Below are 13,546 nucleotides of genomic sequence, written 5' to 3'. Positions count from 1 at the left end.
ATGGCAAACATCTGCACGCAGCCCAGAGGGTTTGGCTCTCATTTACTTGGATATGTGACTTTAGTATAACACCAGAAGAATGTTAACTGTATACCTGAAAATAGATGCGACTTTCACCTGCTGGCTGTAGGCGATAGCAGTGTGAGGGCAGATACTCGCACCCCAGCATTTGCCACTTTGTGGGGGCTGCTGTTGCTTCCCAACTCCTGGTAGTGTGTGCGGAGCCAGCACCATCAGTGTCCGGCATCGAGTGGCGGGATGTGCTTTTTTATTAGGCATCTTTTGTTAAAACTATATTCCATCGATTTCTCCTATCAATACGCTGCTGGTAATTAAAAAAAATCCCCATACATGTGAGGGATATCGATTTAATTAATTTCCATAATTTTTTTATATCAAGATGGTGTTAGTGGTACAATAGTCAAGGGGAGGGTGTGGGTGGGTGGGTGACATGGAGCAGAGCAGCAGGTTAAGTGCACAACACTAGGTTAATTTGCATAATTTTTATGTAAAACGCGGTACCTACAATAGTTTAAGAGGGTGGGGGTGGGTGGCAATGAAGAGTGCGACAGAAATGGCGTTGAAAATCGTGTGGAATTCGAAAAGTGTCCCAGAAAATGGTGGGAGAACATAACTAATAGCTTAATATGGTTTCAAAAGCGGTACAAAAGTTTAAGGTGATGGAGGTGACATGGAAACCCGCTTAACAGAACAATAGGTTAAGTGCTGACAGAGGGCGAAACATTTGATTAAGACATCCAGAGTGCAAACTTTAGGTTATGCAACATGTTCACCCCATGTAATTACTTCTTAAAAGACCTACATCTTTCAAACAGCTGAGGATGATGAGCGAGAGATTTCCAGCCCCTGCAAACTAATTTTTTTATAAATAAACAATAGACCCTTGAATTTCTTGCTATGAGTTCCTTCCTCTCCACCATAGACCCACCAGTTTCCATATATTCCATACATTGCCTTGAATCCCATAAATGTTTAAATAAACAATATGCCACACATTGCCTAAATTGCTTAAACAATATTCCATACACTACAATCGAATTCCCTCCAATGACCGATCAACTGAGTCTTTTTCCCACCAGTTTCTGGGAGGGAGTGTGGGAGACAAGGGAGTTTACCAGAAGGGGAGACGTTAATTAACTGATGAATTTAATTAAACATTCGATCAAATTGATAAGAGTGAGGCTATTCCAATAACTCAGACCTGAAAATGTACCTGTAGCAGCGAGGGGGGGGGGGGGGGAGGTTTCAGAGGTGGGAGGGAAGTGGGGGGAGGGTGGTGGGGAACAATAGGTTAAGTGCCTGTCAATCAAAAGGAAGGAATCTTTTAGCAGAACAATAGTTTAAGGACCTGTCAATCACAGGAGAATAATAGGTTAAGTATCTGTCAATCAAAGGAGAACAATAGGTTTGCCCCTGAGTGCATACCTGCCCCTGACAGAGGCAACCCGCACTAATAAAATGTGCTCATACATTGTTCCACTACTGATAACTATTCTGTAGATTATGCAGCCTCTTATACAATACACCCTCACTCAGTTTCCAGACGGTTCACCACTTTCAGTTTCTGGGGTAATTTAGTGACACATTGATCACGTACATAAACAAAGCTACCGATATGAGGAAAACACTGATATGTATGCAACTCACACCTAACATACAGGTAACGTGGGTATGGTCTTAACTGACAAAGGGTACCAGGAAAACTACTGTAGTTGTAGTAATCTACAACAAGCCTATCGTAGTTTTACAACTCTGTCAACAAGAGATGAGCATCTGTAGACAACAAGAAGTTATAGCACACCTGAGGGAAACGACCGAATCAAGTACTTGGCTGTCAAACATTTCGTCTCTGGTCTTTTATACCTTTCATTTATTTGTGAAATTACTTCGTATTTTACGATTATCAGTTGTGGAGTTCTTTTACTACCCTCAGTTAAACATTCTTTGCCTGTGTGCTTTGTTAATTTTGTTGTTACATGATAAATTTAACCACGTAATTGCGCACGTGGTCGTGCTCTCTACCAGGTGTACATTTGAATCTCCAAACTTCACAATAGTTCTCCTACACACCTCACGAAAAGTTTGAAAGATAGAATAGTATGTACTGCCATAATTGGAGATGTGATTAGCGGCTCGCATGTCATGCTGGGTAGCTCAGTCGGTTCATCACTTTTCAGCGAAAGGCGAAAGTCCGACGTTCAGGTACCAGTTCCGCCCACAGTTTTCATCTGGCAGGCAGTTTCACCTTTCAAAACCTCTGTGAACCTATTTGTCTCAAGGGAATTAATTTGAAACTGAAAATTTCGTCATTTCTCAGTCGACATTATTAACGGTAGAGATAACATATTTTCGAATTTGACTACCTTTCAGACCTTTGTGAAACTATTACTTCCGAATGGATGAAGATACTCACGAAAAAATGCGCCGTTTTCGATCTGACACATCATTCTTTCAGAAAAATCATCAAATTAATAATCAGTGACATCAAAACCACTACATACCAAATTTTTGTTTCAATCTGAGTTATTTATTTTTTATTTTCGTTCGCCCATTTAACAAAATGGGTCACTTTGTTACATCCTGTGTCTCACTAATGCCGTAAGCACCTTGCTCGATTGAAAAAGAGATATCATATTAACGCTACATATATGCTTATGGGTTACGAAATCCTCCATAAAAGTTTTTGTCTTTAATGTAGCACCGTATAGAAGTAAAATGTCGACAAGAAACAATACAGACCAGATAAGAACACAAGCTTTTCAAATATGGGGCTACAGCAGAACGCTGAAGACTAAATGGATAGATCAGTTTTCCGATGAACACGTACTCCATCGAACTGTAGAAGAAAGAACTTCGTGGCAAACGGCCACTAACAGAAGAGATGGATTGATAGAACGTAAAGGAATAGCTAACTGATGTCTGAAGGAAGTTGAAGGACTTAAAAAGCAGTAGCTGAGAAGGGTATAAGATGGGCTGCACCCTATCCCCAGGCCCGGATCTCGGGGAGGACAAACTGCGGTATCTGCTCCGCCAAGGGGCGCGAAATTCACACTCTTGAAGAGAAGCACCTTGTTTCACAAAGCGCTTAGCATGCAGTGTACAGTGGTCTATCGATTATTCATACTATTTTGAAACCCATCCCTTTTTGTTTTTGACTATTTTTCAACACATTCTAAGTTGGTTTCTTAACGAATCGTAAGTTGATTTTTGAATGCTTGCATATAGTACGTCCTGTCTCTGCCAGGGGAATCTCCGTCTCATCTGGAAATAAAAAACTTTCGTGCAGACAAAACGGGATTGGACTGTACGAACTGAGCAGAATAAACCGGAATGGATGGATGCCAATCGGACAGTTTATGCGGTTGACTGTGTGTGCGAATAATAAGCGTTGTTATAATTATTTGCGAAATCCGTCGTTGCAGAATACCACCCTAGAAGTAAACGACCAACAGGAACAACGGGTAAGAATGATTAGATATTATGTTCTCCGTGTATCCAAGAATATCAAATTTTGACAGAAAATTTTTGCCATGTCGCTACACTACAAGGGGCCAGTTGTACAGTCCCGGGTTAGCAGCCGCTTAATTCTACTCTCGGAACAGCGCGGAGAACGGGTTGTGCGAATACGTAACAACACGTAACCGGAGAATAAACGCGAGATAACTAAACCAGTGATTCGGGCAGGGTAAGTGAAGTTAACCGGGGAATAAGTTTTAAGAATGGCAGTGATAGTTGAGGAGTTAGTGACAACAACGTTGTTTTCTTGGAACGAGTAAGCATAAAAAACGAGGACATCGCACAAATTATGTGGAAGAATATGACGATTCCAAATTTATATAACAATTTCTTGTTACTACATCTACTTTTGGATCTAATGCTTGAGAAACTGGACAATACGAGTGAAATGGAAAACTATTTCCTAACCTAAAACTTTTTGCTCATAGTAGGCGTAATACGCATTTGATATTGGTACTTCATGAATTACATTCTTTCGTGTAATTTATGTAAATGAGGTAGATAAAAATGACCATTTGTGCTAAAGGGAGTTCCGCTTATTTCACATGTGTTGCAATTGTTGCAATATTAGAAACCGCTACTTCGTTTTATCTATCGGACAGTGACAAAACAGACGTAATCAAATCGAGAAATTACACCAGTCTTTCAGTATTAGACAAATATATTTCGATTTTTCATGTTGCAAAACGTTTGACGAACTATTATGAGGTAATAGATTCTTTCGCAGAAAGGAAATTACTTCGTGTAAAGGAGTAGCATGATTAGAGAGGGAAAAACTCTCGGACCTCAGGATTAAAAAAATGTGTACTGTCTAGCTTGCCTCTGTCTTTACTGGTTCTACGGTTTCTATATAGAATTTTTGTCAGGCAAAAGATATACTAGCTAATAATCAATAAGAAGAGCATATTTTTTGAAGAGTTCTTATTGTCCCGGTCACAAATAATCACACGCAGTACAAATTGTGAGTCTGTTTAAGGGGGATTGGGTGTCAAACCGGCCGATTGGGAGCAGCAGAGACAACGCAGGACATAAGGCTGTTGGCTTCTCTTATAAAATACACACGCTCGAATTTCACAGAGCCAAATACAGTGACGTATGGTAGAGAATTCTGTGAGAAGAGGCGTGGCACTACAATTTGGCATCCTTAAAACCAAATAACGTCTTACATTTTCTCGAACATGGAAGTTTTGTATATCAAACTCTTCAGAAAGATGTGCGCTACAAAATGAACACTTTTTAAAAAATCGATTTTTTTTAAAATTTTTACGTCCCATCTCAAACGCTCAAGGGTAAGGGGGGCGGGTCGCCACTATCAAGTTTTTGCCCCGATTGGGAAACATCGTAGATCCGGGGCTGCCTATCCCCGATGATATTCAGTGTCTGTGAAGGAAACCAAGGATAGTTTTGTGAGGGGAATTAAATGACAGCGAGAAGAAATAAAAATCTTGAGTTTTTATGAGTATAGACTGGGACGATCGTGAGGATTTGGATCGAGGAGGGAAGAGTGCCAGGGTAATCCGTGCAGTTGCGTGAAGCGCTGTTTCAAGGTGGCGTAGAGGCTAACGCACCTGCCTGATAGGCAGAAGACCTGGGTTGGAGTCCCAGCCTTGGGAAAAATTTTCGCTCGCTGCTTCAGACTGTATACATAAAGTCATATCTGTATGAGACCAGTAAAATCTCTGAAATTGTGTCAGTTCATTTGAAGAACCTTGTGTGTGTATTAATAGTTACCTGTCTTCACAGCACTTGGTTCAATTACAATTCACAATGCTACCAGTTTCCCGTTCTTCCATCATTAGATCTCGTAAAACAAAAGGATTATATAATAAAGTGCGAATAAGACGGAAAATTACTAATGAGGTGCTGAAGCTGATCTGCGACTCGTATAAAGACTTCATGTCTTCGATTTTAAATTTGTGTGGTTTGTAGGTGGAATTGTAATTCCGTTTCAGATGTCAAAGTACTTGGAAGAACAGCTGAACGGAATGAACAGTCTCTTGAAAATAGATTGTAAGTGATGAGACACTACATAAAAGTATTTTATGTGTTATTTGGGCATCAAGATAAATGACCAGGTGCGGTTGCGCGGTTCCTTTTGTCCTTTTACCTGCACCTACCTGTGAACTCGTAGCAGCGGATCGCCGGTAGGAAAGCCGAGCAGGAACCTACCGTACTGCTACTCGCACCAGGCTGCACACAACGGAACTATTCTAAGATTCGGGAAAAGGTCTTAATTTTGAACGAAAGGTGGAAATAGTGGCAAAAATTCGGTATATTCTGAACTCGAGAATTACAGGTTCACTGCCAAGCCCGTGCTAATCCTAACACAGTCATGCACAAACCCTTTCATCCACGTTAGCAAGTTTGTGGTAACGTATTTCCCGAAATCTAAACAGCTACTAAGCACGGATTGTTGTTAAAGAAAAATGCTCGCCATACTATTACGTTTATCAGTGCCTAATGCACTCAAGTTTTTAGTCACCGATCTGATTAAAATGCCAAGCGACTATACTGTCTTTTCTCACATACAAAACTACTTAAAAAATTCGTACTTTCTAAAAAACACACCGGAATAAATATGCCTTCGCTTTAAAGCAATTTTGGAATATGTAGCACAACTAAAACTGGCAAGTTATAACTTCCTTCGGAGCTCATACTACACACGACCGTACCATTGAAAGACTGGTATCCGACTCCCTTAGACTGCTGTAAGCATTCTGTATCTCCAAGAGATAGACGCGCGAAGAACACTCCTTTCTGATTGGTCGGTTTCCTTTACGGCTAATAGAAAAACGTTAGTCTCCCGCGTTAATTCGCGCTTTTCATGACTAACCAACCAACAAATAACACACTTTCGAACTGTACTTTCTCCCGAAGTAAATATTTAACATTCTGATATTTTGTTTACACTTTACGTTATTAATTGTTTTCGTTTGCAATCGAATTAGCTTTCCTTTTACCAAAAACTTACTTAGCATATTATGATACAAAGTTTCTCGCGGTAGTTCGTACAGCGTTTATCAATAGAACAACGATCTACATATTTACCTTACACCACATTCACTAATCATTCACACGACTAAAAGCATACACAAAACTGTACAAACATAAATAAAGAAAAAATCCTTCCAAAAATAAACAGAACAATCCACAAAAACGTTCTCTTGACCTGTTTTCTGTATGTCTCTGTGCACTACTGTACTCTGGTAGATGAAAATTAGAACTACGTACTCGATTGAACCTGCTTCAGGCCACCTGTCACTGTGCACGCATGGGTCACTCTGCTGATACACAGGCTCTACACAGGAGCGATATAAGGCACCACGCCTCACAGGGCCAAATTCGAGATGACATAAAATGTAGATTGGTTACAAGACGGAAAATATTTATGAAGAAAGGAGAATTGTGAACATGTTAAATTATATCACAGGATGATAGGTATTTCTGTTAAAGAAAAACGAAACATGAACGATAAAAACCGGAGACAAGAACAGAGTACAAACTTTTGAAATGTGGCGCTGGAGGAGTTTGCTGAAGACTGGATGGGTAGATCTGATTATCAGTAAGCAATTATTGAATCGAATTTGGGAGCAAAAGTTGACTAAAATGTGAGATCTGCTGATAGGATACGTCGCGTGGCGTCACGGAATCCTCAGTTTTGTAACGGAGGGAAGTGTATGGGGTGACATTTCTAGAGGGGGACCAGTGTCGCTGTGAAGAAATTTGCAAAGAACTATCTATTATGGAGAGCGACCGCTTCGTTGTGCAGACCACAACAACATAGTAGAACTAAACTTAGGAAAAACTGGCGACAGTTACACACGCTAACGTCAGAGTAGAGGTTACTGTGAGAGCAATGAAGATAACAAATATGACTAGAGACACAGTACCGTTAAATTTCTCCCTGAGCTTTCGGGCCACCTCTCCTAGTGGCCCTTCGGGAAGATGCTCATTCGTGTAGTGGAAAACGAAGAAGTGGGCTGGGGCTGTCGGCTTGGAGCTGTGTATTTTGGCCACTCGCACAGCGTGGTATATGAACATCAGGTCCCCTAGAAGCTGAAAAAAAGAAACCTTAAATTAACATGAAGCTGAAAGCGAGAGAAAATGTTCTATTGACCGTTTTGAACAATTATGATCTGTAAAAACAGCTTAGTTCTCGAAGAAATTTGGATTCTACCGCCAGAAGCTTTAGGATAGCTGATGCCGCTACTACGGTTGCAATTTACCATCGGCGGTTCCCCAGGTATCAGCTCTAGGTCCACCACTCTTCTCATTGTACCTTACTGATTTGCCTAGAGTCTTTTCCCGCTCTGACGATCACTGTTTATTTCTTAAAGCTCAGTGGCTGAGTGTTCAAGTACCAGGCTATGGATCCAAAGACACGTTCATTCCCTGCCAATCCTTATCACTTCTTTCTCCTCTGGAACTGTTTGTTGAAGTGAAAAATGCCCAGGTACATTCTGATTCAGAGTCGACTGCAAACAAGAGATTCACCTACAGCTCGCTGGGTAAGTCAGTTCACTGGTCGGAGTAAGATAATGGCATAACACCTCCAATAGAATCGTACCTAGTAACACACTGTGGTATTCGTTATGCCCAGGCGAAGTTACTTTCATCCAGATACAACTATGGGTTCATTGATTGCTCTGGGAGAAGAATCATCAAACTAGAACACATCAAATATTAGCTCACTTAGTAACATTAATGAACAAACGATTTACTAAATTTAAAGATTGCAGGAGCAGAGGATAATTTACAACTGTCATGGACCAGCAAGCTTTTCTCTACAAGTTTCTCGGAAACTTAAACTACTGTTCGGTCCTAGACAAAGCTGTATACTGCTGTAGCTGAGGTCTCCAACTGGGCAGAGTTCTGCACAGCTCGGTTCCATGTTAGCCTAAGTGCAAGAGCGCTGCAGTTCTGAGGAAGAGGCGTGACCTCCAGGAGCGCATCCTATAGGTCGGTGTGGGTTGCAATGAGCCCTCGCTAATGTCTACGGTATCGACTCATGTTGCTCACTTTAGTGTGGCACCAGTAAAAGCAAATAAAGACATTTTACTTCTTGCGGGTATGTAGTTCAGTAGTAGGTACACATAATAAAATTATTCGCTGATATAGAGGTGTACAGGATGTGTGATTCAGTACACAGAGCAGCAACCTCTCTTGGAAATAATGGCTCTAACTCGTCGGAAGAAGTTTGGATGATGAGTAGGGGTACGTCATTTTTTGCTGATCCTGTGGTGTCACCGCCAGACACCACACTTGCTAGGTGGTAGCCTTTAAATCGGCCGCGGCCCGTTAGTATACGTCGGACCCGCGTGTCGCCACTATCAGTGATTGCAGACCGAGCGCCGCCACACGGCAGGTCTAGAGAGACTTCCTAGCACTCGCCCCAGTTGTACAGCCGACTTTGCTAGCGATGGTTCACTGACAAAATACGCTCTCATTTGCCGAGACAGTTTAGCATAGCCTTCAGCTACGTCATTTGCTACGACCTAGCAAGACGCCATATTCAGTCACCATTGATATTGTGAATCATGTACCGTCAAGAGCGACGTTCATCATTAATGGATTAAAGTTAAGTATTCCACCAGCTACGTCCGTTTTTCTAAATTCCAATTTCCTTGTCATGTTACAGACCTCACGCCAGCCTGCGTGAGCTAACGCGTGCATTTCGGCCTCCTTTCGTAAAACGGTGTTGGCTCTCTTGCCAACCACAACAGATCCAACTCTATGCCTGAGTTCAGACATCGTTGTGACTGGCTATTACCGTGCCAGACTCACAGCGCCACACGACCAGATGTTTTCAAAGGTTGGCGGATTTGCAGAACATGCTGGCCAATGTGATAATCCAAATCCTCTATTTCGATGAAGGTCAGGGTAGCACAACCAGCAAGCAGTCTTCCTATGAGACAGAGGACATCTCCAAAACGGAGCACAGTTACCAGGCTTCACACATCAGGAATGTATGCACTTTTTCCCGAATCACTCTCTAACAAACTGGTGGTGATCCTGTTTAGTACCAGTAGCACCACATACCATTATATCCAGGTGTTGGGCCCCTATGACGATGACTAGTGTAACATGGTATTGTTCATGCTCCTCGCAGCCTGCACCTGTGGATCTGTGTATCATGATGCTGTACGTAGATGCACGGCGCTCCAGACAGCGTCACACTGTCTGTGCGGAGACTTGTCTTATTGGCAGCAAGCCAATTTCGTGACTCATGGTCACTCTAATCCTGTATGACCGAGTGAACATCATGCCCGCCCTCTCAGGTGCCAGTCGCGTGGGGCCACTGACGTCCTGCGTCAAGTTGAGTAGGGTCTTTCTGAACCCAGTGATCCCATATCTCCTGTCATGGATTCACAGTCAACATGAACACCAATACTGTGAAATGATAAATTTCTGGGTGTGACTATTCGAAATGATCTCAAATGGAACGATCAGATTTCACAAGTAACGGGCAAGGCGAACTCAAAACTGCGGTTTACTGGTAGAATCCTGAAGCAATCCAGTCCTTCAACAAAGAAAATTGCTTACAATAGTTCGTCCACTCTTAGAGTATTGTTTGTCTGTATGGGACTCTTACCAGTTGGGTCTGATTCAAGAGATTGAGAAGATCCAAAGAAGAGCCGCAAGATTCGTGACTGGTTCATTTAGCCATCGCGAGAGCGTTACAAATCTCATAGAAAGTTTGAAGTGGGACACAATTAGGCGACGCGGTAAGCGGAAGGGGCTGCTCACTAAATTCCAAAATCCGATCTTCGCCGAGAATGCAGAGCATATATTATTACCACCAACTATCAAATCACGCAATGATTACCATTCAAAGATAAGGGAAATTAGAACTCGCACTGAGGCGTTCAGTTGTTTTTCCCTCGTGCGACCCGTGAGTGGAACAGAAGGGGGGGTGGGGGGAATATGACTTGGCGCGAATAGTGCACTCCGCCACACACCGATTGGTGGCTAGCGAAGTATATATGTAGATAAATTTCAATCACAATAGGTTACAATAATGCTGCTGTCGAATTGGAATACGTGCTAGTAGACATTTTTCCCTTGTGCATGAGGCATACCACAATCTGCTCCAAAAGAATCAACATTCAAATAAAGATTCTGAAGAAAAGTCCATTGGGTACTGTTACCTTATACAAGTGGCATTCAATGAGTAATGCAACACAATTACTCCTGAATGCAGGGTGGTTTGGTTGAGGATTCCTACACACTACATTATTTATTACTCTTCTAGTTAAAAAATCTCCATTCAGCGTGACGGCGTCACGACACCTTACTGGGCCTCTATGGCCGCATGGTAACACTCTACGGGTCGACGCAGAAGCCAATGTCTTCCTGCATCAGTGACGTCCCCATCATTCACGTAGTGCATTCCGTGGAGTGCATTCTTCATTGAGCCAGACAGATGGAAGTCGAAAGTAGCGAGATCTGGGTAGGAGGTTGGATGAGGAAGAAGAGTCCAATAAAGTTTTGTGAGCACTAGTAACAGAGACATCTAGTTGAGCAGCGAGATGTTTGATTATGATTGCAGGAGTTACAGCTGTGTGTGTGACAGGCCAGCACGAGGAAGATCGCTACCTTGCTGCGATGATGACAGACGCTTCGCCCAACAACTCACCATGGTTTCGTTCACTGCCAGGTCTCCATAGACATTCTGCGAGCGCCTCTGTGTATCTGCCCAATGACAGTTCCTGCTTGGGACGCTCCTTTGTTACAGACGTCATTTTGAAGGCTACGTATGGCGCCGCCACCAGTCACCACTTCTTGAACCTATAAGGGCTGAAGCGGGAATATTCCACGATGTGGCACAAAAAATTCCGCATTTTATTCAATCGGAATTGGACGAGAAAAAAAGTGTTGCATTACGTATTGATCGCTCCTCGAACATACAGTCTAGATGGCATTAGTTCCATCTATTTTGTGCAGTCGCGTAGAAGTGCTAATTCTTTGCAAGCGTGTATTCCATTTCCTGCAGTTTGAGGCCTGTTGCATCTCACCTTAATAATGTTGCAAAGCTAATGGTCAGCAGTGGACTTAGCACGGCACTAAATCAAGCCATGTAAAAATAGTAAAACCTGGAGCTTCTCTAATCTCTAATGATACACGTCATACTGTTACATTATCCGAGGTACACTTGATTATAATAGTGGGTGATCTCTTGATGGCTCAGATGCCTCTAAGCACTATGGGACTTAACATCTGAGGTCATCAGTCCCCTAGACTTAGAACTACTTAAACCTAACCTAAGGACATCACACACCTCCATGCCCGAGGCAGGATTCGAAACTGCGACCGCAGCAACCGCGTGTTTCCTGACTGAGGCGCCTAGAACCGCTCGGTTACAAAGGCCGGCAATCTCTTGAAAATTATATAAATGCAGCTTGTAACAAATTGTCAGTGTATCTCGATACAGAACAGAAATCTTTACAATTGTGGAACTCTCCTGCCCCTAATTCTCTCCAGTGAGTGGAAAAGAGGGAGATGGCATACCACGCACTGTTGGAGACATCTCACCTGAGCCTACTTACAATTATGCATCATGAGACATCGATTAAACAAAGCTCATCATGCAGCTGTAGAACAGGATGGGCTATACTACAAACATTACAACAGGAGGCAAATTTTAACACATAAACTGAATTAACACATTCTGCATTTAAGATTATAACGCAACAGGGTGTTAATATTAACAGCTGGTTCACATGAGATCAAGTATAAATTAAAAATAAAAGTTACAAACTGCTAACAAGAAGCTACCATGGTGTAGAGACGAGCTAGAGAGTGTGCCATCCCTGCCACAAACTTTTCTTCATAAGTGGCGGAATAAAGACTGCAAATAAGTTAAAGAGACTGTCAAAGGCAGTATTGACAAACAAAATTGAAATATAAGTGTGGTGAAACATTAGTCGTTAAAAGAACCAACGTGTTTATATGTAATTGAAATAAAAGCACTGACAGTGTAAAATTATTATTGTGATTGTTCTTGTCCGTCTGATGAAGAAGTACACTTCTTTTGTCTCGTTTCATGGAAGTAGGTCTCAATCGCCGCCATTGGTGACGAAATCTGTATAAACGCTGCCTGTGTGCTCTCGTCTGAGAATGTAAGTGCAATTCTGCGGAATATAGATTATAAAATTTATGTTACCTTTCATTTACCCACAAAGTCATTTTCTGCTTTCCCATCCCATCATATCAATTGATTATCGGATTGGCCGTTTGCTTGCAGTATTGATTAGTCAGTGGTGGTTAGACGCCTAACAGTAAATATAAATTCGTATTAAACTGCCGTAATAACCTTGAGAGCTGAGTATAAATATTTTTTATATCTGCAAGATTAAAGTGTACGTAATTAAAAGTATTCTTTTGTTCAGAGAGAGAAAACTAGAGCATTGCTCGAAGTCACTGACAAGGATTAACTTTCTTGGCGGCCTACGGTCGCATTTCCATTCATTACGTAAAGCTTATCATTAGCAAATGCAAATTAGTGACCGTGAATGTTTATATCAGCCACTGCCAAAGATACGTTCAAAATAGCCGGGACACAAAAATTAATATCATATCCAAGTGTGCTTGCTTGTGATTTATCTTTTCGCTTCGTTAGAAGCCACTTCGAGCTCACGGTCGATTACTGCCTTATCGCAAGCGCAGCGACTGCCAAATTATCAGCAATAACAATTTCTATCGCGATCGCCATAATTTGAAGCGAGCGCGAATTTCAGTTCTGCTAATGCGCTACACGCACAAAAAATCAAATACACTACTGGCCATTAAAATTGCTGTAACACGAAGAAGCTGTGATATGCAAATGATTCGCTTTTCAGAACTTTCACACAAGGTTGGCGCCGGTGGCGACACCTAAAACGTGCTGACATGAGGAAAGCTTCCAACCGATTTCTCATAAACAGCAGTTGACCGGCGTTGCCTGGTGAAACGTTGTTGTGATGCCTCGTGTAAGGAGGAGAAATGCGTACCATCACGTTTCCGACTTTGA

General features: G+C 42.0%; 1 protein-coding gene across 1 annotated transcript in view; it reads right to left on the bottom strand.

Annotated features, from left to right (window-relative positions):
* The window catches only part of LOC124550728 (esterase FE4-like), a 133,416-nt gene that overhangs the window by 18,087 nt on the left and 101,783 nt on the right, over window positions 1–13,546 (bottom strand). Inside the window, exon 8 of the mRNA XM_047125448.1 lies at window positions 7,428–7,593. Within this exon, the coding sequence (XP_046981404.1) occupies window positions 7,428–7,593 (166 nt within the window). The remainder of the gene's footprint in view (window positions 1–7,427; window positions 7,594–13,546) is intronic.

This window comes from Schistocerca americana, chromosome 9 (assembly GCF_021461395.2).
Source record: "Schistocerca americana isolate TAMUIC-IGC-003095 chromosome 9, iqSchAmer2.1, whole genome shotgun sequence".
NCBI lineage: Eukaryota > Metazoa > Arthropoda > Insecta > Orthoptera > Acrididae > Schistocerca > Schistocerca americana.
The sequence above is the reverse complement of the archived record's forward strand: the minus strand, read 5'-3'. Positions and strand labels throughout refer to the sequence as shown.